The sequence below is a fragment of the Bos mutus genome, chromosome 8 (genome assembly GCF_027580195.1).
Source record: "Bos mutus isolate GX-2022 chromosome 8, NWIPB_WYAK_1.1, whole genome shotgun sequence".
In the NCBI taxonomy this organism is placed as follows: domain Eukaryota; kingdom Metazoa; phylum Chordata; class Mammalia; order Artiodactyla; family Bovidae; genus Bos; species Bos mutus.
The window spans coordinates 65,839,451-65,866,663 of record NC_091624.1 but is presented as its reverse complement, the minus strand read 5'-3'; the positions used below and the strand labels follow the sequence as shown (position 1 = coordinate 65,866,663).

The window sequence follows — 27,213 nt, the reverse complement described above, 5'->3', positions numbered from 1 at the left end:
CTCCTAATTTAGGCAAATATTTATTCCAAAGGTTATTTATGAGCCTACGAACACTACCACCCTCCACACTTCCAAATTCCTAATCTGTTATTTCATAATGGGTGGATTTTTAGGGAATCTTTTCTCAAGTATTTTCAGTCAGTTCAGTTCAGTTGCTCAGTTGTGTCCAACTCTTTGCAACCCCATGGACTGCAGCACGCCAGGCCTCCCTGTCCATCGCCAACTCCTGGAATTCACTCAAACTCATGTCCATTGAGTCGGTGATGCCATCCAGTCATCATCCTCTATTGTCCCCTTCTCCTCCTGACTTTCCCAGAATCAGGGTCTTTTGCAATGAGTCAGCTCTTCGCATCAAGTAGCCAAAGTATTGGAGTTTCCGCTTCAGCATCAGTCCTTCCAATGAATATTCAGGACTGATTTCCTTTAGGATGGACTGGTTGGCTCTCCTTGCAGTCCAAGGGACTCTCAAGAGTCTTCTCCAACACCACAGTTCAAAATTCTTCAGCACTCAGTTTTCTTTATAGTCCAACTTTCACATCCATACATGACTACTAGAAAAACCACAGCTTTGACTAGACAGACCTTTGTTGGCAAAGTAATGTCTTTGCCTTTTAATATGCTGTCTAGGTTGGTCATAACTTTCCTTCCAAAGAGAAAGCATCTTTGAAATTCATGGCTGCAGTCACCATCTGCAGTGATTTTGGAGCCCCCCAAAATAAACTCTGTCATGGATTCCATTGTTTCCCCATCTATTTGCCAGGAAGTGATGGAACTGGATGCTATGATCTTAGTTTTTTCTGAATGTTGAGTTTTAAGCCAACTTTTTACTCCTCTTTCACTTTCATCAAGAGGCTCTTTAGTTCTTCTTCACTTTCTGCCATAAGGGTGGTGTCATCTGCATATCTGAGGTTATTGATATTTCTCCGGGCAATCTTGATTCTGGCTTGTGCTTCATCCAGCCCAGCGTTTCTCATGATGTACTCTGCATATAGGTTAAATAAGCAGGGTGATGATATATAGCCTTGACGTACTCCTTTTCCTATTTGGAAACAGTCTGTTGTTCCATTTCCAGTTCTAACTGTTGCTTCCTGACCTGCATACAAATTTCTCAAGAGGCAAGTCAGGTGGTCTGGTAGTCCCATCTCTTTAAGAATTTTCCACAATTTGTTGTGGTCCACACAGTCAAAGGCTTTGGCATAGTCAATAAAGCAGATGATTTTCTGGAACTCTTGCTTTTTTGATGATCCAACGGATGTTGGCAATTTGATCTCTGGTTCCTTTGCCTTTTCTAAATCCAGCTTGAGCATCTGAAGTTCATGGTTCACATATTGCTGAAGCTTGGCTTGGAGAATCGACCTTTTCCAGTCCTGTGGCCAATGCTAAGTTTTCCAAATTTGCTGGCTTATTGAGTACAACACTTTCACAGCATTATCTTTTAGGATTTGAAATAGCTTAACTGGAATTCCATCATCTCCAGTAGCTTTGTTCATAATGATGCTTCCTAAAGCCCACTTGGCCTCGCATTCCAGGATGTATGGCTCTTGGTTGGTGATCACATCATTGTGACTATCTGGGTCATGAAGATCTTTTTTGTATAGTTCTTCTGTGTATTATCTCCACCTCTTCTTAATATCTTCTGTTTCTGTTAGGTCTATACCATTTCTGCCCTTTATTGAGCCCATCTTTGCATGAAATGTTCCCTTGGTATCTCTAATTTTCTTGAAGATATCTCTAGATTTTGCCTTTCTATTGTTTTCCTCTATTTCTTTGCACTGGTCACTGAGAAAGGCTTTCTTATCTCTCCTTGCTATTCTTTGGAACTCTGCATTCAAATGGGTATATCTCTCCTTTCCTCCTTTGCCTTTTGCTTCTCTTCTATTCACAGCTATTTGTAAGGCCTCCTCAGACAACCATTTTACCTTTTTGCAAGTATTTTGGATGACAATATTGATTTTAATGGTCACATTGAGATTCTCTGGAGATCCTCTGATTTTCTGAACTCATAGATCATTTAGGTATTTGCTATAAGCTCTAGGTATAAGCTGAATTCACTACTTGGAAATTGTCAACTCACACATTAGTGAAGACTCTCTGCTTTCCTGCATGGAAGAACACCTTATTTACTTTTGCACAGATATTCCCATCTTTTTTCCCTCTCTTGTATGGCTTTCTCTGGGAACTTTGTGGTCTCTCTTTGCAGTGCATACCTCCAGTGGAAGTCTCTCTCCAGGCAGTCTACAAGCCTCTTCATAATGGCATCTGCCACCACAGCCTGAAGGGTCATGAAGTCCTATTTTCTGTTCAACATCAACTTACATGGGAATGTATGCAATGCTCAAGAATCCATCATTACTGTTTGTGGCCTGCCAAGTTCATCTCAGTCTCCAAGCCAAGACATTTAGTTCTCCCTTAATTTCTTTCTCCAAGTAAGGATTGCCTAATAAACATGTCCGAAAGGCAAATTTCAAGCCAGAAAAAAAAGTTTGCAACATATATGACAAACTCCTAATATGTTTAAGATTTAAATTTACTCTAATAAATCAATAAGCAACAGATGAACTAAGCAATAGGAAAGTGGGCAATGAATATATACAGGCAAATAAGAAGAAAAGGGCTACTACTGGAAAATAAATATGCAAACATGTCCAACTTAATTTATAACCAAAGAAATCTGAAAAATAGCAAAACAGTACATTTGTCCATCAAATGGATAAAGATATTTTTTAAATATAATACTTTGAAGAAGTATATTTGTATTAATAGCTGCATTCATATTCATACTGTTCAATTTATCAATTAAAAAATTGATCTTTCATTTAGGCCCCAAAATATATGTATATAATCTATGAGTTATAGACATTTATTAAATATTTATGTATTTAGCTACATAACTCAGGGATTGAACCCATGTCTCCCACATTGCAGACAGATTCTTTACCATCTGAGCCACCAGGGGATCCCACATATTTAAGTATGTGATATATAAAGTATTGCCATAGAGAGGTGAGAATTCAAGGAAATAAAAATTCTCATAGGCTCTAGTGTGATGGTAAATTGATGTAATATTGTTGAGTCACTAAGACATGTCCCACTCTTTGTGACCTCATGGACAGTAGCCCACCAGGCTCTTCTGTCCATGGGATTTTCCAGGCAAGAATACTGGAATGGGTTGCCATTTCCTCCTCTAGGGGATCTTCTGATCCAGGAATCAAACCTGTGACTCCTGCACTGGTAGGTGAATTCTTTACCACTGAGCCACCTGGGAAGCTCAATATAATATTACTAGATGACAATTAAATTATATGTACCAAAAAGAAAGACCCAATTATGCAAATTTTTAGACAAAACAATTCTAGGGATTTATCATAAGGAAATGATCATAGTTATGTACAGAGATTTACCTACCACATTTATCAAGCACTGTTAGTAATATTGAGAAACTGGAAACTGCTATGTAGTGTATGGTGGTGGTGGTTTAGTTGCTCAGTCATGTCCAGCTGTTGTGCTTGCGACTCCCTGGACTGTAGCCCTCCAGATTCCTCTGTCCATGGGATTTCCAGGCAAGAGTACTGGAATGGGTTGCCATTTCCTTCTCCAAAGAATCTTCCCAGCCCAGTGATCAAACTTAGGTCTCCTGCATTGCAGGTGGATTCTTTACCAACTGAGCTACCAGGGAAGCCCATCTATCTGTTGTTGTGCAGTCACTGAATCATGTCTGACTCCTTGTGATCCCATGGACTGCAGTATACCAGGATTCCCTGTCCTTCACTATCTTCTGGAGTTTGCTCAAACTCATGTCCATTGAGTCAGTGATGCTATTCAACCATCTCATCCTCTGTCACTCCCTTCTCTTCCTGCCCTCAATCTTTCCCAGCATCAGAGTCTTTTCCAATGAGTTGGCTCATCACATCAGGTGGCCAAATTATTGGAGCTTCAGTTTCAGCATCAGTCCTTCTAATGAATATTCAGGATTGATTTCCTTTAGAATTGACTGGCTTGATCTCTTTGCTGTCCAAGGGACTTTTAAAAGTCTTCTCCAGCATCACAGTTCAAAAACAATTCTTTGGTGCTCAGCCTTCTTTGGGCTTCCCTGTAGCTCAGCTGATAAAGAATCTGCCTGCAGTGCAGGAGACCCTAGTTCGATTCCTGGGTCAGGAAGATCCACTGGAGAAGGGATAGGCTACCCACTCTGGTATTCTTGGGCTTCTCTGGTGGCTCAGCTGGTAAAGAATCTGCCTGCAATGTGGGAGACCTGGGTTTGATCCCTGGGTTGGGAAGATCCCCTGGAGGAGGGTATGGCAACTCACTCCAGTATTCTTGCCTGGAGAATTCCCATGGACAGAGGATCCTGGAGGGCTGCAGTCCATGGAATCACAAAGAGTCAGACTTGACTGAGCAACTAAGCACAGCACAGCACAGCCTTCTTTATGGTCCACCTCTCACATCCATACATGACTACTGGAAAAACCATAGCTTTGACTAGATGGATCTTTGTTGGCAAATTATGTCTCTGCTTTTTAATATGCTATCTAGACTTGTCAAAGCTTTTCTTCCAAGGAGCAAGCATGTTTTAATTTCATAGCTGAAGTCTCTGCAATGATTTTAGAGTCCAGGAAAAGAAAATCTGCCACTGTTTCAATTTTGTCCCCATCTATTTACCATGAAGTGATGGGACCAGATGCCATGATCTTGGTTTTTTGAATGTTGAATTTTAAGCCAGATTTTTCACTCTCCTCTTTCACCTTCATCAAGAGACTCTTTAGTTCCTCTTTGCTTTCTGCCATTAGGGTAGAAATATCATCTGCATATCTGAGGTTGTTGCTGTTTCTCCCAGCAATCTTGATTCCAGCTTGTGATTCATCCAGCCTGGCATTTTGCTTGATGTACTCTGCATATAAGTTAAATAAGCAAGGTGACAATATACAGCCTTGACGTACTCCTTTCCCAATTTGGAGCCAGTCCATTGTTCCTTGTCTGGTCCTAATTGTTGCTGCTTGACCTGCATACAGGTTTTTCAGGAGGCAGGTAAGGTGGCCTGGTATTCCCATCTCTTTAAGCATTTTTCACAGTTTGCTGTGATCCACACAGTCAAAGGCTTTGGTGTAGTCAATGAAGCAAAAGGAGATACTTTTCTGAAATTCTCTTACTTTTTCTGTAATCAAATGGATTTTGGCAATTTGATATCTGGTTCTTCTGTCTTTTCTAAATTTAGCTTGTATATCTGGAAGTTCTCTGTTCACATACTGTTGAAGCCTAGCTTGAAGGGTTTGGGGCATTCCCTTGCTAGCTTGTGAAATCAGCATAATTGTAGATGTTGGTTAAATAATTCATGACACAGCTAAAAGGGGCTTAACATTATTTGAGATTTTAGTCACAGCCCTGCATCAAGAATCTCCACTTTGCCCTGGGAATCAATGAAAATTAGACACACAACTGTCTCTATGGTTCATACACAAGCAGAGTGAAGTCATTATTTGGGTATTAGTTAAAGTCACTGTCTTCTCCTGACCCAGAAAAATTCATACAGAGCAGGGGTGAGCCCTTGAGAGTCCAGACAAAAACATAGATTTCACCTTTTTTGCAGCTGATTGCATTCTCTGAGTCTTCTGGAAAGACTGACATTTTGTATCTCCATCCAAGTAGCCACAATAGGTCTGTATTTTGATCTCCATCCATAATAAATAAATTGGTCCTTACATTATGTTGGTCAGGGAAGTGTTTAACTACAGGTCCTCCCTAAGGAAGGTTGACCAGAGATAAACCACATTGTATGTTGAGGAAGGCATTCACACCTATTTCCTTTACTGATGATGAAAGGTTTATAGGAATATTATATGTAATTATGTCCTCATTACTTTGGTGTGGAATTAGATACCATCTTGCTTTTGTCTGATGTTCTTTTTTCAGAGGCTTTTCATGTTTATTTTCCATTTAGACCCCCAATACTAGTTGTCAGGATTGTACAGGATCTATGTCCCAGAAAAAGAGGAACATGAACTTTGGAGTTAGACAGACCTTGCTTCCAAAACAAACGAAAGGAAGTGAAAATGAGTGCAAATGAAGATAAGATTGAAGGTGTAGATGTGGGGAGTTGAGGGTATTTTTTCCTCATTTTTTTCTGTGTGGAGTAAATTTTCCACGTGGGGCAAATATAAGGTCATCAGCTAAGAGAGAGAAGGATATCACTGAGGTGAGGGAGCATCTCCTGTGGAGAGGAGAGGTTTCAGCAATCATCAGCCATGAAATTTAGTCCCATCTGATGTAAGATTAGATTCTGGCACCAGATGACCAAAAACTGTTTATAACATACATAAGGCAAAATGACTGGAAGCTAGTTCTAAATGCTGGTCAGAGACATACTTGTCCACTGCTATTAATTATGCTGTTAATTGGAGAGTTTCAAGTCTTTCGTAATCATATTTTAAAATACCTAAAGTGAAAAGGAGAAAATGAGCTGATTGGCATAATGAAATATGCTCTATCAGACATTCAGAGTATGATATTTCATGCTTAGATCTACAGCTGGCTATTGTATGACCTTGAGCTCATATCATAGGGTCTCTCTTTTCCTCATTCTAAAAAATATCTGATTCTGAGGTCTCTTCTGAGGTCTCCGTTCCCTTTTCTGTGACCAAATGATTTGAAAATAATGTTGATTTCTAAAATCAGTGAACTGAGTTATGTGGGTGTTTACCACCCAAACAGCCATGAAAATCTTTGGCTGCAGGTCTGCAAATCTACCACAGGGTGCCCTCTACCCTAGAACGGAAGACTTCTCTGAGCAGAAGGACTCATGCTGGGTAAAGCTGGAAGCTGCTCAACCTTTGTTGCTTGTGAAAGCCAAGAGCAGAATTAAATCAGATGGGTCTTTTAAAAAAGAAAAAACCAAAACCAGATGGATCTTTTAAGAAAAAGGGTTGGTCAGCTAAAGACTTATTTAAAAACACATGGTCATTCTGCCTTTTGTGGGATCTGAAGACCAAATATAGTATCTGCAGGAGGCATGCTATTACAGTTCAGCAACTATTTCCCCAAACATGGCTGGGATTCTAAAAATATTAAAGTCTTACACTCATTTTACTAGATAAAGCTCCACTCAGTCTGTCCTTAGGGATCTGTGAAAATTCCATCCTTTTAGCCAAGTGTCTAATGTCAGAATTTTTGTTTTGCTTTGTTATTTTTTATTGTTTTAATTCTCTTACAATTTACTGTCAAATTGTTAAATGAATGCAGCTGCATTATACAGTATAGTATATCCTGCAGTTGTGTCAATACCATTTTAATGAAGGGCTCTGGAACTTCACTGACTGGATTATAGTAATTTAGTGAATTCTACCAACTCTGTAGTCACCATTTCCACATTTATCTGTGCAAGTGATCCCAAAAGACTTCAAACTTCATCAAAAGAGAAGTTAAATTTAACCCAGAATCAAACCCTCTGGTAAATTATTGAGGTCTACCACTTATAACAACCTAAGTTTGTTTTGTGAACTTGAGTATTTTATGGTATTGTTGGCGTAGAATTGAAATGTTTCTATGTGAAGATAGGAGGCCATTTCTGGAAACTATCATTTACATTCTAATTATAGGTCCAATTTGGGCTCTTCAATTGGTAAAGTAGGTGGTGGATTAATCCAGCAATCTGGCCAACCATGTGTCTCCAGAAGGCCATGAAACTATTGGGTTGGCCAACAAGTTCATTGAGGATTTTCCAGTGGAAAATCCCGAACAAACTTTTTGGCCAGCCCAGTACTTTAAAAGACAGTGAAAAACCAGCCAATTCAGCTAATGTTGAGCTGTTTAATACTAACCATATTTTTTTAACTTTTAACAAAAGTTTGTGGTTATATATTCCACAGTTCCCTGCAAAGCTTCATTTCTTCCCTCCCTCAGCAAAATCCTATTTATTGTGTTGGGTACCACTTAAACTATGACACTTAATAAAGTTAAAATTAGTAATCCTAATTATTTTTTTAAAAATCCAGCTTGATTTGGTTTGAGAAAATAAGTTCCTGACTTATCTGTTTCTCTACTTTTTTCTCTCCCTCATGCTTTAACCAGGAACTTCTCTGGACTTTTACTGGTTTAGCAGCAGTCTAGACCATCTGACTAAGGCAGCCTTGTAGCTGGATGTCTGTACAGACTCCCCCTCCACTCCACTGTTCCCACTCCTTGAGGAAAAAAAAAAAAAAGATAACTTTAAGAGAGAATTATAATTTGTATATTATGAGGAAAGTTTGCTCAGTTACCCTAACCCTTCAGATCTGCTCCCTGTCATTATATTATTTTGAGGGAGTAGATCTTTCTTTTTTGAAAGAGAGAGGAGTGAAAACAAAGAAGAGATTCTATTCCCCTTTGACAATTTGAATTTTTTTGAAACAGGAAATTGAAACAGTGAAGCCCTGATTGACTTGGTGATGATTATTCAGCTGGAGAGTTAGTTCATCTCCCTTGCTGTTTTGTTCCTTTGCCTTTTGTTTCTAGGGCTTAAGGATATTTCATGCTCATTAGAACTACCACCTGATGGTGTGAGGAAGAGCAGACTAATTCAATCTAGTCCGCTTTTAAAATATAAACAACTGACTGGGGAGAATGAACAGGTTGAAACTGAGAATCCAAAAGGAGGTAACAAATCTGAAAGTGCCTCACATAGGGACTACACATAATAGGAATTTAGCAAATGGGGTTTGATAATCCACACAGTTTTCTGCTACCCTTAACCAGTGGTTCTCAGCCAGACAAAATTTTTCCCTGGCCCCCCCATTCCCCAAGAGGCATGTCTGGGCATGACATTTCCCCAAGGGAAAATGTCTGGAGATATTTTTTTATTGTTATGATCTGGGGAGTGATATTGGTATCTAGTGAGTAGAGACCAGGAACGCTTAACATCCTGCAATGCACAGGGCATCCCTCACAACAAAAAATTATCTGACCCAAAACATCAGGAGTGCTAAGATTGGAACACCTTACTGTAGATAAATGAGCATGTATAATGTCTATTTTTAGTATGATAAAAAAGTAAGTTAAATCATGTTTTTTAACCTTACTTGACTATATTTAAAATGATTTGTTTGCAAATGTGTGTTTATAGCTCTCCATTCACTGCCTATTTGCCTTCCAAAATTGTCTAGCTAAGTTTTTTCAGCAATTAATATTCTCTATCAAAGCAAAAATTTTAATGTATCACTAGTCCCCACAGGAGTAGAACCTTTAGTACACTAAAACAAACTGATTTACACAAATCTAATTTGCTCCTAACTTTTAAGAGGTTTGCATAAAATCAAGATCTGTCTAAGGGACAGCAGTTTACTTTGTCCCTCTTCTCTTTCAAATAGATACTAGTATACATTTGAGTTGCCCGAGATCTTTTTCCCAGTCTTTAGAGGTACTGTCTGCTTTGAAATACTGCCTAAAATGAAATAAACACTTTTTTTTTTTTTTTTAAAAAAAAGGTCTGTAATTAAACAAGAGGTCAGTCCCCTTAAGAATTTAGACTATGGCGAATTTTTTTCTTGTCACATTCTTAATAGGACCCAGGACAGAGTTCTTAAGAACAGACCAAAATGTTTGACTTTCTCTTTGTCTATTGCAGCCAGGCCCAGTCATAAGCTTACCCAGTCATCAACTACCCTAAAATAACCTCTCCACCTCAAGTAGCCCTCAAAATGAAAGATGGCAGCACAAGAATAGGAACTGACATTATCCTCGCTATTAATAGCAGAGTGGAAATCCAACGTGTTAGAGCAAACAAGTGATCTTGTCAGGTTTCTTTTGTGTGTTGGAATGCTGATAGACAGCTGCCTAATAAATCTGCTCTTTGAGGCCATAGTTTGAATATAGTACGTAGCAGACTGTGAATCTTTCGTCAGACATCAGATGAAACAACAAGTGGTCTGGCCAGTACTCTTAAGTGTGGAAAGAGTTCTAAGACAGTGATTACTTAGTGGCCTGCTGTTGTCCAGAATATCTTTAATGTTTCACTTAACCCACTAAGACAGTTCACAAATCTGTTAGGAATGTCCAAAACGAAGCTCTATCCGGTGGAACTTTCTGCAATGAGAAAATGTTACAAATCTGCTATGACCAACTCACTTGATCACTGGTTATATGTGGCTATCGGGTACTTGAAATGTGGTTAGGACACCTAAGGAAAGAAAATGTTTAATTTTACTTAATTTCAATAGCCACGTGTCCTCATAGCTACTATAATAAACAATGCCAATCTGAAAAAGAGTAGCCCATTATTTCACAACTTAATTATAGGTATCTTGATTCCTTCTTTTTTCTCAATTGTAAATATAACAAAATTGAAGAATGTTTAGAAACTAAAAGGAAATTCTATTCAATATCCATAGTTTCTCAAACCTAATAAAAGTGTTATATATTTAGTAAATTTTCATGGTTTTTTTCCTATGTATTTTTAGATGAGTTAGATGTAATTTATCTCATTTTATTTTAATTTTATTATCAGCGGCTTTCATCACTTAACATTATGAGAGGAATATATTCTCTACTACTAAATACTATTTTCAAATTATCAGAGTTAATAATGGCCTGTTTTTTAGATTGCAGCACCATGATTTGTGTATTTCTTCTGTTTTTGAAATCTTGGGTTGTTTGCTTGCTTCCTTGGTTTTATGATCATTATAAAATAATGGTGTAGTAAACATGTGAAAGCATGATAACATTTCTCCTCTTTAGGATATGTTTACATGCCATATGTTTGAGTCTTATTTAGGTAATAATTTACATGGTGAATCATTTCAGTACCACAGAATCTTTTTGAAAAAGTGCTTTTTCACTATTTATGTCAAAAATAGACTTTAAAGCTGCCAAAGGAAAAGAAAGCCAAGATTTTTCTCTGAAGCACAATTAATTCAGTAAATTACAAGGCAGATTACTATTCCTTCCCATAGAACAAGAAAAATTGCTGATAAAAATGGAATTGCACTCAGGGCTGATGACATAGACCTCTGCTTTATAAATGGAGACTAAGCTCCTATGTATAAATCCTGCAAATAATATATTTTACATAGTCAGATCATCCCTATAATCTTTAAGAATAAGAAAATTAACAAAAGTTAAATGAAAAAAACCGAAACATCCCTTTTAGTTCGTTCTTTGTAAATATTGATACATATGGTTATATATTAGGGCTTCCCTGGTGGCTCAGATGGTAAAAAGTCTGCCTGCAACACAGGAGACCAGTTTCTATCCCTGGGTCAGGAAGATCTCCTGGAGAAAGGAATAACAACCAACTCCAGTATTCTTGCCTGGAGAATTTCATGGACAGAGTGTGGCAGGCTACCGTTTATGGCATTGCAGAGTCAGACATGACTGAGCTACTAACACACACACACATAGCTATGTATTATTACATCTCTAAACTGTCTTTTTCTTATAATTTATAGTAATATGAATCCAGTTCAGTAAACTTTTACACATCTTATAATTAGTTATTCTGAAGATATTGGCCTAAGACATTTTATATTTTGCATAGTGATAAACTGTCATGTGATGTTTTCAGCTTCTTTTTAAATAAATTCTATATTCTGGTGGCTCTGATCATCAAAGACCAAAGGGATCCTACTAATAACACAGGTAAATTGAAGACATTGTATCCTGAACCTAAAAAAGGTTTAAGAACCTAAAAAAATTTTTTAGGATTTTTAGGTTTAAGAACCTAAAAAAATCAAATGTTCTCGTTGCTCATAATTTGGGTTGTTCTTTCGTTGTATCTTTTTGTTTTTGAATTAAGATTTGTATTTGAGGGGCTGAACATGGACTAGAGACTTTGTGCTCATTAAACATTAGGTTATACATGTGAAGCAACTTTGTACACTGCAAAGTGCAGTGAAAATCTAACAAAAATGTTTTGAAAAGTACTCTTTGCTCATCCTATATATGAAGAGGAGACTTTTAAATTGATTTAAGAAATCCAGGACTTTTCTCTTTTTTTGGCACAAAGAACTTAATAATTTGTTGAAGAGATTTATTTTTCCTTCACATGCAAAATGTTTGACTTGATAAAATAACTGCATTTAGGGCTTTTATTAGTGATAACACTCAGGGATGTAGATCTTTACTTTGGAAATGGAACTTGAGTCTTCAGGTGGCAAATCACTGAGACTTCATTCACCAGATGAAAGAACCACATTGTAAGAAAGTCACTTCCAAAAAATCAGTAGTGTTTGCACTGGAAATGTTTGTAAAAATGCCTGGACTGCCATCAACCCTGTATACACTTTGTGGACTATTTGGGGGAAAATACTTAAAAGCTGACAGGTTTTTCTCTGTCACCCAGTTAACCTCGTGCTTTCCTCTCTCAGTTCTTTAAAGAATGCAAACTAATTTCAGCATTAGTGTATACACTATATCATTGCGAGCTTGACTCTGATGAAAAAAATAAGTGATTCTCGGGTCATATATAAATGGTTAACCATTACTCATGCCACTGTATCTGTACTTCACAGACAATGAAGACAGGCTTGTAGCTTGCTTCCGTACTCCTGTTGTGCTATGTACATCCCAGGATGTAAGAGTTTCCAATTTTCAGTTAACTGAACTCATAGTTTTATTTTTCTTCATTGCAGGTGGTTTTCATGAGCCTGTGCAAAAGTTTATGGGACTGTGGTCTAGTGGCCTTGGATGACATTACAATAGAATTGGGAAGCTGCTGGTCTCCAGGTAAGATGACTGTCATTTCAGCTTTCTTTGTTTCCCTGGCCAATTCATGGCATGTCCTGTTTCTCTAATAATACACCACATGGATTTAATCTCTGCTAGTCTGTCCTTTGCTTTTCTTGCCAGAAGTGCCTCTCTCATTTAGAAGTGATGACTTAAATACAACGTATGACTTTGCACATGACTTGACCCCTATATTCTCATCTATAAGAGAGATGGTAATACCTACTTGAGTAGTGAGGATAACACATATAAACTCCCTAGCCTTGGACCTGGCACAAAGCAGTGCTTTGAAAACAGATACCCTCTGATAATTACTCTTGTTATGATTACCTTACTTGCCTTACTTGAATGCAGATTTTCAAGCTATATTGATGAAATTGTTATTATACATATACTAGGCTAAGCATATCATTTCTAAATCATAATAAAATAAATATTTTCTAAGTGGATTAAATGACAATGAAACAATGGACTGAGCATTGATGATAGTGACAAATATTATGGCTATGTGTTGGACATTATCTCTAATGAGAAAATTATGGGTATCTCCACCCAGATCGGAGAAGGCAGTGGCACCCCACTCCAGTACTCTTGCCTGGAAAATCCCATGGACGGAGGAGCCTGGTAGGCTGCAGTCCATGGGGTCGCGAAGAGTCGGACACAACTGAGCGACTTCCCTTTCACTTTTCACTTTTCATGCATTGGAGAAGGAAATGGCAACCCACTCCAGTGTTCTTGCCTGGAGAATCCCAGGGATGGGGGAGCCTGGTGGGCTGCCAACTATGGGGTCACACAGAGTCGGACATGACTGAAGCGACTTAGCAGCGGCAGCAGATCATTTGTATCTATCTATTAATTACCACTGCATCCTAAGTCACAAGGTATCCATTTCTTTAACCAGCAGGCATATTGTGGTATCTATTTGGCACTGGAGAATAATCTCCATGTTTATTTAATTAAAAGACAATTTGTTTGTAGTCCCTTGATTTGTGTGGTGCTGCAAGGACAACATAAAACAAGATAAAAATCTCTACACTCAAGGCATAGAAAAGAGAATGAACCTTCATTAGCTTGTAGTGTATGTAAAACAAAATGAAGTAAAATAATTATCATGCTAGAGAAGGAAAAGATGGGTTGTTTATTGGAGAATCTAGATGTAGGAAGGTAGAACCAAGTTCAGCCAAAGAAGTTCCCAGGAAGTTGGGAAGTGGCGCCACTCTAATATAATCATTATTAGAGTTATTGAAGATAGCACCCAAAGACAGAAACATTTGTTTTTGTAAATGGAGAATAAGCCTCCAGGTAGAAAAACACCAAGTTCTAATATTTATTTAGCTAATATTTATTGAGTTTTACATCTAAACGTTTTACACACATCATCTCATTTAATCCTCACAGCCCCTTTAGGTGGATACCATTAATATTCCCACATTACAAATAAGAATGCCGAGACACAGAAAAATTCAGTAACCTGCTCCACATGTATTAAGCTATGTCTCCAAAATCACATTTAATTTTTTCACATTCTCTCCCTCTTCCAAAGTGACTATAGCTTTGCTCTGAGGATTTCCTTCACTCATTCTGGATTTCTGAAGAAACCTCCTGCTTGCAATTTTATTATTTTTATGTTTCCATAAAGGCAATATACCTCCAATTGTCAGAGAGTTTTACAATCTCACTCATACAAATAAATTCACAAGTCAGAGAAAGTTTCTTTCTCAAAGTATTCCAATACTTTTGGATCTAGATTTCTGATTGTTCTCTGCCGCTATGGCAGAACCAGGGTGAAGTCCAGACTCTAGCCAGAGGCAAGAGCTTGGCTTGGAGTGCTGGTAGGTGGGTTGCCTCTCTATGTGGGGCATGTGGCCAGATGATAACCACACATTAGTGTGGGTTTCCAGTGAGCCTTGGAATATATATTCATTGAAAGAGCCTCAATAGTCACAACACCTGCTGTTTCCTTGCAGAGAAGCTCCTACTTCCACCAGGAGAGTGTACTTTCGAACAAGATGAATGTATATTTACTCAGGAGAGAAGAAACCGGAGCAGTTGGCAGAGGAGAAGGGGAGAGACTCCCACCTCCTACACCGGACCAAAGGGAGATCACACTACTGGGGTAGGTGAGTTATGCCACATGGTGCTGTTTCCTAAGGAAACCTGAAATAGCTTTCTAGGGGTTGTTTACTACATTCTGATATGTGAAAACTAAGGTGTCTAAAGTGAACTGCATGTGGGATATTACACACATGGGATAGGTAATTCAGTACGTGCATTTAAAATCATTCTTTCTGTTTATTATATTGCTCATTATGTAGGTGCAAAAAGGATTTAAATGAGCTTACAAAGATATGCACACAAAGATAATTAGAAGTAAGGTTTAAAAATAAAAGAGAGATGGGCAAAAATGAAAAAAATAAAATAGTGGTCTAAAATGAAGCCCAGGACTGAGGCCTCGTATAGAAATATCTGGCAGACAGGGAAGATATATCAGTGTGAGTCCTCACTTTCCAGAACCTGAAAAAGATGGAAAAGTCCTCTGTAAAACATGATTTACTGTGTTCTTAGGATAGAAACAGATGAAGCAGTCCACCAAGGGATGGAGGCAATAGAGGGGTGCATTTTTCTGTAGGAAATGTGTAAACTACACTAAACCAGACTAAAAGTTGTTTCACTTCTTATTATCACCATGTGTCGGCAATTTCAAACAATGTCCATGATAAAATACTCCTTGATGAATAGACCTCTTCCACTGAGGCTCTCAATTTCTCTAGGAACACTAGTTGGATAAAAGCACATCGTTTGGTCCAGCAACGCAGAACTATCCCTGATATTAATATTAAAGAGATATTTCCTGAAGGGTCCTTACAGAGAGTGGCATAGTGCTGTTTCTTATGGTCTACCTCAAAAATAGGCCTAGGAAATAACACCACACAACAGCAATACAACAAAAAATATTGGCTGTATTGGCTAAACTTGGTAGGGTGAAATCAACAACAGCTTTGTATTTTCTTTCCAACACTGTCTTCAAACATACCCTAGAGAATTCTCCCTTTCCCACCCCTGGCAGATCCCACAGCTTCCCAGTCCTGCTGAGGTGTGAGCAGTCACACATTCAGGTGTGTTAAGATGTCCAATTCAAATGACAACTTCAGTTTCTCATTCAGTCGAATCCTCTCTCCCCTTCAGCATGGGCCTGATTCATAGTTTGGAGATGATAAAAGAGAAGACTGTCTGTGCTTGAACTCTCTTTGTTTTACTTCCTCCTCTGCCCAGCATCATCAGGATCCTTTAGCCAGAGTGAGTGGAGGATGGATTAAAAGAAAATAACTTCTAAAATGTCTAGTGTTTCTTCAAATTCTTTCTTGGATACCTTCTGTTAAGACAGATATCTAAGTACTGGCTCTTTTGCATCTCACCGTTTTGGGCACTGTACTCTCTGGCTGATGATCTATGGCTACACTCTTTTCCCCTAGTACGACAGAGATAAAACTCATGTAGATTTTCTACCTGCATCCCTCCTGGCAGTTTTGACTTGGGTCTTTTCAAGAACACCTGGTTCCAGCCACTATCCATATGAGTATCCATTTGGCCTCAGATCCTAAATGCACCTTTGCCTAAGAAGATGATGTGAAACTTGGTCCTACGACTGACCTCTTTTCTTCCCATTACTTCAGAGATTCTGGGACAGTGTTGCATCAGCTAGGGTAGCTGTTGAAGAGATTCAGCCTTTGTTCAAAGGTAGATCAGATTTCTACTTCCAGCACTGAGTAGAAGATTCTAAGAGAGTGTGAGGCTGTATCTGGAAAGACAATGAAGTTAAAAAGATAATTAAAAGATGTGTATATGTTAAGACTATTTTGGTTGGAAATAGTTTGTTGCTCTTTATAACAGGAAAAAAATGTCATTTTAGGGCTGACTTGAGGCACAGCTTGATGTAGAGGATAAAACCATGTCACTGGGACCTTCTTCTCTCCACCTCTCTGCCCTGGTTTTTCTGAGTTGGCTCCTATCACAGTCTGTCCTTTCATGGTAGCAGGAGGCTGCTGCAGTGGCAGCTTCGTGGCCATTCAACACTGAATCTAGTGAAAAGAGATAACTCAAATCAGCAAACAAAAAATGAGCCTCATTAACTGATTGCCAGTGTAATGAGGGCAGGTGGTGGTTTAGTCGCCAAGTCGTGTCCAACTCTTGGAATCCCGAGGACTGTAGCCTGCCAGTCTCCTCTGTCCGTGGGATTCTCCAGGTGAGAATACTGGAGTGGGTTGCCATTTCCTTCTCCAGAGAATCTTCCCAACCCAGGAATCAAAGCCGAGTCTCCTGCATTGCAGGCAGATTCTTTACCGACTGAGCTGTGAGGGAAGCCTCATGAGGGCAGAAAACTATCGAATTCCTCCATGAATCCCCACAGGACTTACTGTTGTACCTTATACACTACAGAGGCTCAAAAAAGCCCTTGGAAGGAATAAATGAACCGATAAGCCCTCCCTGATGCATATAAGAATAGCCACTTAATTAGCAAGACCTGTAGAAAATGTAGTAATAGGGAGAAACTAAACTATGAGATGAATAGAGAAATATCAAGAATAAATCAGTGTTAGTTTGAGTCCATTGTAATCACGATGTCTGTATGTACATTTTTCTGGGGAGGGAGTTGATAGCTTCTCTTCCATTTTTCAGGGACACCAAAAAATCTAGTAACAACAGATCTGAGAAGAGGGTTGTGCTGTGGTAGCGTACACAGGGGAATTTTCTGGGAAACAGTCTGTGCAATGTCTCGGACATGGAAGAGAGGACAAAACAAAAATAGGGAGCCGTGGAGGGAGAGAGTCTCTGAAAAGGGCAAGGGAGGGTTACCAAGCCAGGATACAACAGACCCACGAACTTTGGAGTCAAGGTTCCCCACTCACTAGGTATGAGACCTTGAAAAAGTTACTTCAAGTCCCTAGGTCTCAGTGATGTCATCTAGAAAACGAGATAACTATAGGTACTTGTCTGTTCATGTACTTCAAAGGATGGTTGAGTTTAAACTTAATCAACTTGTGGATGACATCCTCTCTCCTGCGTAAAGACAAAATCTATGAAAATCTGACAAAAGTACATGCAGTAGATATTCCATTACTCATAATTTTGCTCCTTTATTTACATGTAGGGGCACATGTTAGTTTACTTGGTGTGGCTTTGTTTAAAGAAAATGGTATGATTGTGTTTTCTTTGTCTCTCTGAAAACTTTGAAGAATATTTCAGCTGACCGGGGTGAAACTTCATAACAAAAATTGTAATGTAAAAACTTCTCAGTGTGTTCAATATTTATTCCCAGAAAATACTTGACCACAGAGTATCAAATTCTCTGGTGAACAACGTAGAGCATTCTGATTTTTTTTCAGTAAATTTTTCTAGGGTTTCCCTTTTTCCATCGTTTATTTCACCTATTTCAATGCAAACTTCCTAAAGGGTCTCAGGACATCTTTCAATTTTCTAACCACATAACATCTTTTACAGATTATATCTTTTTATTCCTAAGTATAACAATGCAGAGGCTGCAAATTTTGCTGTGCTGTGCCCAGGGTTACCTACAGATAATATAGCATTGGAGTTTTCTATCTTGGTCTTGTTCTTTAAATTACTTTAACAGTTATTCTTCTAGGGAAATAATAACATCTACTGATCATTTATGGAGAGTTTACCATGTGCAGGCACTGTGCTGGGACCTTTATATCCTTAGTCAGTTTGAGCTGCTATAACAAAAATACCATAGACTCAGAGGCTTAAATAGCAGACATTTATTTCTTACAGTTCTGAGGGCTGAGAAGCTCAAGATCAAGGTGCTGGCAGATTTGAGGTCTGGTGAGGGCTCACTTCCTAGTTCATAGTCAGCAGTCTTTTTGCTGTGTCCTTACACAGCAGACGAGGCAAGTGAGCTCCCTGAGGACTCTTATAAGGCTACTCATCCCACCTATGAGAACTTGGCCCTCAGGAGCTAACCCCTCCCAAAGACCATACCTCTAATTACCATCATAGTGGGGGTTAGGATTTCAACATATAAATTTGGAAAGAGGGGAAATGAATATTCAATCAGTAATACACCCTTACCATGACTTGTAAGTGAAAGTATCCATTTTTCATATGAAAGAACTGAAGATTGGAGAAATGTCTTTCCAAGGCCACACAGCAATGATTGGTAGAATAGGGACTGTATCTCAGGAATGCTGGGCTCTAATGTCCATATTCTGTCCACACTGTCTCACCAGAGTTTTCCACCCCACATGATAGTAGGAGACCACACACGACTTCAAACAGCTGTGACAGCTTACATGTGAAAAACACAAGTCTTCACACAGCCACGTAATCTCGTACCTATCACCCTTCATACCAGAGAAAAGGGTCTGCTCTTGGAAAGGATATATTCAAACTGATGGTAGTTTTAGACATCCACTGAAATGTAACCCATCAGAAAGTATCTAAATTTTTCTGATCTGTGAACCAATATTGTCAGTTAAACTCCAGGACCACATTCCCCGCAGCCATTGTATAGCCTAAACCCTCAAAGGGTAGCTTCGCCTTTGAGGGTTAGGACACACAATGGCCTCTAATGGCCTAATGTGGGCTGATATATTGGCTTTCAGATTACAATATAACAAGGATCACCCATTCGTAAATTAAAGTATAAGCAATTAAATACCCCTTTAAAACGAATGTTTGTTAAAGCCACCAGTGTCATATGCTACATGTTTATAAGATGAAACATCTTAGAACTGGGGGCAATTGTAATGTTATATAGAGCAGAGTTTCTATGATCTTGATTTACTCCATATTTTCTAAGTACCTACTATGCATCATGCATCACATAAGAGTGGATGCCCTGCTAATCTCTTAGGGCTGCTGTGATGATTAACCGAGGTTGTATTTCTGAAAGAACTAATACTATACAAGCTCCACTAAAATGAAAATGATATTACCATTTTTGTAGTTAGTGACTCATTCACAAAATCTGATGTTCATCTGGTATTCATTTCTGGGATACTTTCGTGGACTCAGTGTTTTGTGTCATTTGTGCTTTTATATACAGAAAACCATGGCATATGATTACAAATAAAATGACTTAGTAGTAACCAGAAGATTTGGTAGACCTTAAACCAGTGTCTTCCAAAGTACCACTGGGTAATTTAAGGGTTAAGTGGATGAATATTTTTAATTTGATAGTACTATTCATATAAAAGCAAATGTATGGCAAGACCAATACAATATTGTAAAGTAAAAAAAAAATAAAAATAAAATAAAATAAAGAAGATGTTATAAAGATTAATTTTAAAAAAACTCTGAAAACTAGACTACCTCTAAAAAAAAAGAAAGCAAAATATATAATCAGTACAGCAACACCATTATTTCACAAATCTATAGCTTGTTTTCTGTTTTCATGCTAATATGCAGTTTCCTATTTGAATAATGGATTTAAGGAGTAAAAAATGAAATCTATTTAAAGAAATATATCAGAAGAATAATAGTACAGGTACTATGTGGATAAGTAATATATACTTAGTGGTATTTGTGTGGCTAAAGTTGGGGAAACATTTCCAACGTTTGTCAGTCATCTACTAGAACATGTCATTCTACTAGAACAACAACAAAGACAATATTCTAGCCCGACCGCTTGGCTCCCTGTTTGATAAAATAATAAAAGCACTTGTGACATAAATCTTGACTTGCATCGAGCTGAAGTGGACTCTGCAGAACCTGTTTATCCATTTCTTGTCACCATCTATTTGAATGGCTCTGTCCTGGCAGAATCAGAAAGTTCCTTGACACTGATGCTATTTCTTTTACAAGACAGTAAAGACAAATCTTAACAAAGTTCTAAGGGTTTTATTGGTTATGACAATTTTAATATATGATTATATTTATATAATAATATCATATTATTAATGTGATGCCATGCTGTCAGAATTCTTCTTAAATAATTGTTGTAGTTGTCCTGGAGTTTACATGGGTTTTGTGACCAAAAGATAGTAGAATAAACAAATCAACAGATAACTCTCCAGTTTAGTGAGAAAATGCCTTCAACTGTAACATTTCCTAGCTCACTGAGTCCACCAGTGAACAGATTAAAAGTCATCCAGTTTTCCCTATCTCTTTCCCACAGCTACGTCCTAGAAAAGTAGCTATTCATCACTAAAAAAAAATAATAATTTCCAAATAAAGAGACACCATCAATTTCTTCTGTGTTACTGTTCAGTGTTTCAATACATCTTCTGTACTTCTGGCAATTAAATTCTCTCCAACACACTGCTAAATAAAGGTAGGAGTCTTATATGAACCTTCTTGTGTAGTAGAAATATGAGTGATACATTAAAATACCAAATAATGACATTTACTTATAAACTGTGCTGTTGACACAAAAGAAAATCAAAACTATATATTTAATGTGTTGGCTATATATTAATAGCTGAAATTTAATAACAGTCTCATTCAAGTCCTTGTCTTTTAAGAATTTCGGTAGCTGATATCCAGACATGTAACAATGCTACTCAACTAGTCTGAAACTATAAGGGCAATTAGCTCTAGAATATTAAAATCTCCGGTCTCCTCAGTTTTTTTCATAATTTATCTTATCACACTAATTTCTGGTATTGTTGGACCCTACTTACCCAAGAGAAGACTTCTATGACAAGCTTTTTTAAAAATAGTGGTAAAATATACATAACATAAAATTTACCATTTTAGTCATTTTTACGTACATAATTCAATGGTATTCAGTACATATACCTTTTTTGTAACCATCACCACCCCAGAACTGTTAAAAGTTTTCCCAAGTTGAAACTCTGCCCCCAGTAAGTTAATAACCACTCATTTATGACACGCTTTAAAAATCATTTAAAAGATATAATAAAGAACAATAATTTTAGAGACAGACATATTTAGCAGTTGTTCTTCCCAAAATATTGATATCTTTTCCCCCTGATTGTTAAGACTCGTCTTCCAGCTTAATGAAGCAGCTAGCTGTTCATTCCACATGGCCTCCCACTCCTTCCCAGCCCTGGTGCGATAGGGCCGCAAGACTAGAGAACAGCTGCTTCACTGCTCCCAATTACGAATATGCTGTGTCTCAACACATCACAGTTGCTGAACAAAGAACAGATGGGACCCTGATCTCCCAGTAGACCCACTGGAACCCCTATCCTGAATGTTAAGCAGTGATCCACAGAAAGAAAGTAATTTGTCTTCTCCAGTTAATAATACCTTCCACAGACTGGAATCCTTCATGTGCAGGGACACTTGAGCCAGTCTGAGGTTTTATCGCTGGGGCTCCTGGCTCCCATCCAGAGAGCTTTTGTTTGCTGAGACAGACAGCGTTTGGAGTTGGAATGTGGCAAAGCTTGTCAACACACAGGGCTTTTCTCTGCTTTCCAAACACATGTGAGGCCGACTGTCTCTCCATGAAGCTCTGATCTTTTCTGGGGAAAGGAAATGTCACATGCAAGTCAAGAAGAAAAACATGTTTGGAATCAAGAGTAATACTTGGTCTGGGCATCAGACAGCTTCTGATCAGTTGACAAATACGTGACAATTATTTTTAGGTATAGATATTGGTCTCTCAGTCGCTCAGTCGTGTCCGACTTTTCGTGACCCCGTGAATCGCAGCACACCAGGCCTCCCTGTATATCACCAACTCCCGGAGTTCACCCAGACTCACGTCCATTGAGTCAGTGATGCCATGCAGCCATCTCATCCTCTGGCGTCCCCTTCTCCTCCTGCCCCCAATCCCTCCCAGCATCAGAGTCTTTTCCAGTGAGTCAACTCTTCACATGAGGTGGCCCAAGTACTGGAGTTTCAGCTTCAGAATCATTCCCTCCAAAGAAATCCCAGGACTGATCTCCTTCAGAATGGACTGGTTGGATCTCCTTGCAGTCCAAGGGACTCTCAAGAGTCTTCTCCAACACCACAGTTCAAAAGCATCAATTCTTCAGCACTCAGCCTTCTTCACAGTCCAACTCTCATATCCATACATGACCACAGGAAAAACCATAGCCTTGACTAGATGGACCTCTGTTGGCAAAGTAATGTCTCTGCTTTTGAATATGCTATCTAGGTTGGTCATAACTTTCCTTCCAAGGAGTAAGCGTCTTTTAATTTCGTGGCTGCAGTCACCATCTGCAGTGATTTTGGAGCCCAAAAAAATAAAGTCTGACACTGTTTCCCCATCTATTTCCCATGAAGTGGTGGGACCAGATGCCATGATCTTAGTTTTCTGAACATTGAGCTTTAAGCCAACTTCTTCACTGTCCTCTTTCACTTTCATCAAGAGGCTCTTTAGTTCCTCTTCACTTTCTGCCATAAGGGTGGTGTCATCTGCATATCTGAGGTTATTGATATTTCTCCCGGCAATCTTGATTCCAGCTTGTGTTTCTTCCAGTCCAGCGTTTCTCATGATGTACTCTGCATATAAGTTAGTCTAAATCAGTATTGCCTTAAGGGATATATGTTTGGGCTTAAAACAGAAATTACATCCTGAAGGAGTTTTAGAAAGGTCAAAACTCAAGAAAAAGGTCAAAACTCAAGAAAAGTAGACTAGTGCCTGTGCCCCAGAAAGGTGTAATTATACTAATGTTCCCCTGGCTGATCCCCGTCTCTTCCAAAAGCAGCAGTTACACATGTCAAACAGTTTAGGAGCTTTCCTTACATATTTCATGGTACTACACAGTGATCTGGAACTAGAAACCTTAGGTAATGGCTTCAGCCTTATACCCAAGACCCAGAGACTCATGAAAGGAAAGCATTACCAGAGTAATGCATCACCCAGTTGAGGCTGACTGATTAGTGCACTGTACTCACACAAGGAAGAATTCAGTTGGATAATCCTGGAGGTTTACCCCTCTAGCAGGACCTCAGATGATTTTGCCCAGGACTTGGGCTTCCCTGGTAGCTTAGACAGTAAAGAATACACCTGTGATGCGGGAGACCTGGGTTCGATCCCTGTGTTGAAAAGATCCCCTGGAGAAGGAAATAGCAACCCACTCCAGTATTCTTCCCTGGAGAATCCCCATGGACAGAGGAGTCTGGTGGGCTACAGTCATGGGGTCACAAAGAGTCAGACATGACTGAGCGACTAAGCACAGCACACAGCGTATGTCGTCACTGGGATTACATACTATCACCACTAGGTGGAAGATACTTCTTGCGTCATCTCTCACTTATAATGGACCCATTGCTTTCTTTCCATTCTGAAAAGACTTCCTGTTGTAGGCCCGCAACAGTCTTTTCTTTCCAGCTTCCCAGTGACAGCGTCTATCAGAGGAGCCTCCCTGTCCCCTATCCTCCCCATCCCATTAAGTGTTTCGTCTTTAGCTAAGGTCCTTTTCTTGGGATTCAAGTGGACCTTTTGAGAGTCCCAAAGGCAGGTACCAAAGTTATTTTTCTTTGACTTTCTTCTTATTTCCTTAAGAATTATTTTTGGAGGAAATATTTTTCAGTTTAAACATGCATTAAGGTAGGGTTTCAGTTCATTGTGCTATACTAGTTTACATATAGGATAGTACAGAACACGGTTGTGCATAGTAGGTGAAAAACAATGTTTATGTTTTGACTTTATTTTCCATGGGATTAAATTAAATACACCCTTCTGTTAGGGTTTTGTGTATCAGTATTTGTTTACATCCAGTAGCTTCAGTTCAGTTCAGTTCAGTTCAGTTGCTCAGTTGTGTCCGACTCTTTGCGACCCCATGAACCGCAACACACCAGGCCTCCCTGTCCATCACCAACTCCTAGTATTAAAGAAAAGAACAATAAGATTTTCTTTCATTGCTGAAAGTATAAAAACCCCAGTGCTTCTTGTGTAGCAATTTTCTTGCCAGTGAAAGAATGAAGGTAATGAAGTTAAAGAATGTGTGTTTGGCTAAAAAAAAAAAAAAAAAAAAGTCAGACAGTATGTAACTAGGTTGAGAACATTTTCTTTAAAATGTGACTTTATCAAAACTTGGACTTGTTCCTATTTTGCTTTGGAGCATCCTAGTCAAGTACATGTCTCGTTGCCAAGATCTTCACACAACTGGAGTAACCTTGGTAGAGCCATGTGCTCTGGAAATGGTCAGACTGGTCTGTGATTTTTGTTCATTCAACAAATATTTATTGAGCATCTGCTATGTTCCAGACACTGCTCTAGGACCTGGGGGCATAGCAGTAAACAAGGAAATATCTCTGCCTTTGAGTGTTCTAGAGGAAGGAGACAGACAAATATAAAAATAGGAATGTTATATAGTATGTTAAGAGGCAATTCAGAGAGGGGAATGGCAACCCACTCCAGTGTTCTTGCCTGGAGAATCCCAGGGACGGGGAAGCCTGGTGGGCTGCCATCTATGGGGTCGCACAGAGTCGGACACGACTGAAGTGACTTAGCAGCAGCAGCAGCAGCAGCAGCAAGAGGCAATTAAATGGGATGGAAAATAATAAATTAGGGTATAGAGAAAAAGGAGTACCAGAGGAGGGGCGATTGCTATTTGAAACAGTGTAGTCAGAATAGGCCTAATAGAAAAGGTAATATCTGGGCAAAGACTTAGAGGTGAGAGAGTGAGATGTGAGATTATATGAAAGAAAAGCCACTGTAGGCAGAGATTAGCACATGCAAAGGGCCTGGGGTGGTAGCAAACTTACTACATTCTAGGAATGGTATAGAACTCAAGTGTATCCTCGAGACTCAGAGTGAGTGAGGAGAAAGGTGGTAGGAATCAGGTAAGAGAATGAGCAGGAGTTATAGAGAGCCTTATATGTTGTCAAGCTTTCAGCTCTTACTCGGAGTGAAATGCTAAGCTAGTGGAGGGTTTTGAACAGAGGAATGGTAAAATTTAGCTATTGCTTTAGAAAGTTTACAATGGATGCTATGTTTAGATTAGATTGCAGAGAACTAGGGTAAAAGCAGGCAGACTTGTTGGGAGGTGTTGGATTAATCCAAGTCAGAAATAATACTGGCTCAAATTGGGAGGTAGCAGTGGAGGTGGTAAGGAGAGAAGTGATTGGATTCTAGACATATTCTGAAGGTAAAACCAACAGAAATTCCTGACCATCTGGATGTGAAGAGTGAAAGGATATAAAGAATGGCCAGGTTTGGGGCCTGGACAACTAAAAAGGGTGGGGTAAGCTTTAGAGTGAGGCTGTTAGGAGTATAGTTTTGACCATGTTCAGTTTGAGATACCTACTTGACAATAAGAGGACATTACTTTCAATAACAAGCCTGGATTTTAGGAAAGAGGTTGGAAATTAAAATTTGAGATATAACAGCACGTATAGTATTTCAAGCCATGAAATAAGATGAGATCACCAAAGAAGTGAGCGAGAATGGAGAGATTCAAACACTGGGTCTTGGAGCACTCCAAGATCAAGAGGTCAGAGAAGAAAGGGTGAACTAGCAAAGGAGTGACCAGTGAAGTGGGAGAAAAACCAGGAGAGGTCAGCGTCCTGCAAACCAAAATAAGAAAGTCCTTCTAGGAGGCAGGAGTGATCTACTGTGTCCAGTGCTACTAATGACAAGGACGACAAGAACTGAAGACTGACCCTTGGTTTCAGTAATGAGGATGTTGTTGGTGAGCACAGCAGACACACGACAGCATCCCAGAAGTTTACAGTAGATCATGCGGATGACTGGTTGACAAAGCCCGTGACTGATCGCCCAGTTTTGCAGGGTGGTAACTTTACTGAGTGAAACGCTGAGGGAGGGCTTGCACGGCGCGCAAGATTTGATAAGACCAAATGGGGCAGGACTTTTTCTCCCACCCTTATAATGGCCCGTTGGATTCTCAGATCTGTAGAAATGAGGGAAAGGAAAAGGAGGAATGCCTTGAAGGAGCAAGGATGGAGCCTCTGATCAATTCTGGTTGGGGTGTCCCAAGCATTGCCTTTTGAGAAATGAATAGACTTCACTGACTAGACTTGAAACTTTAAAGACGCTCTAGAAGCCATTTCATTTGTGTGCAATATTTGGGAAGTCTTTTTCCCTCAGTGCAGCCATTAATTTCTGTGTGAAATAATAGAGGGATAACACTATGTAAAAATTTTTACATCATGTATGTAAAAAAATCAATATTGCCAAAGAATATGATGCAATTGGATATAAAAACTTGTGCATATTTTTTCACATTGAAAAGATATAAGCTTTTCATCAAATGAGGAAGGGTTAAGAACTACTTATATAGAGTTCACGGCTTCTTTAAAAAATGAGCCACAGATACATAGAATTATATTATGGGTGTATTATTCTGGAAATTGCTATTATTATATTGCTTATTTTAGTGGCTCCATGGTAATTATTTAACACCAACCACCTCTATTTTTTATGGTGGGGGCCTGACTTGTAGTTATGTCCCATTTCTGTAGTATGAATACTTCCATTGTAGACCATTTCAAACTACCAGAGTGAAGCCATTTGGACCTAACAACAGAAGTCACATAATTGACTGTTGGAGCCAGTGGAAACAGGTTCCAACACACCACTGCATTATTTACATGCAGATTAATCCTGCTTCTGCCTAAAACAAGCAAATT

At 38.9% G+C, this 27,213-nt stretch overlaps 1 protein-coding gene across 2 annotated transcripts in view; it reads left to right on the top strand.

Moving 5' to 3' along the window:
• MAMDC2 (MAM domain containing 2) overlaps nucleotides 1-27,213 on the top strand; it is a 163,365-nt gene that overhangs the window by 126,459 nt on the left and 9,693 nt on the right. The window contains exons 10-11 of one of the 2 annotated variants that reach the window (XM_005897472.2): nucleotides 12,594-12,687; nucleotides 14,655-14,807. In XM_005897472.2, the coding sequence (XP_005897534.1) occupies nucleotides 12,594-12,687; nucleotides 14,655-14,807 (247 nt within the window). The remainder of the gene's footprint in view (nucleotides 1-12,593; nucleotides 12,688-14,654; nucleotides 14,808-27,213) is intronic. The other variant, XM_070375777.1, reaches the window with a different exon arrangement.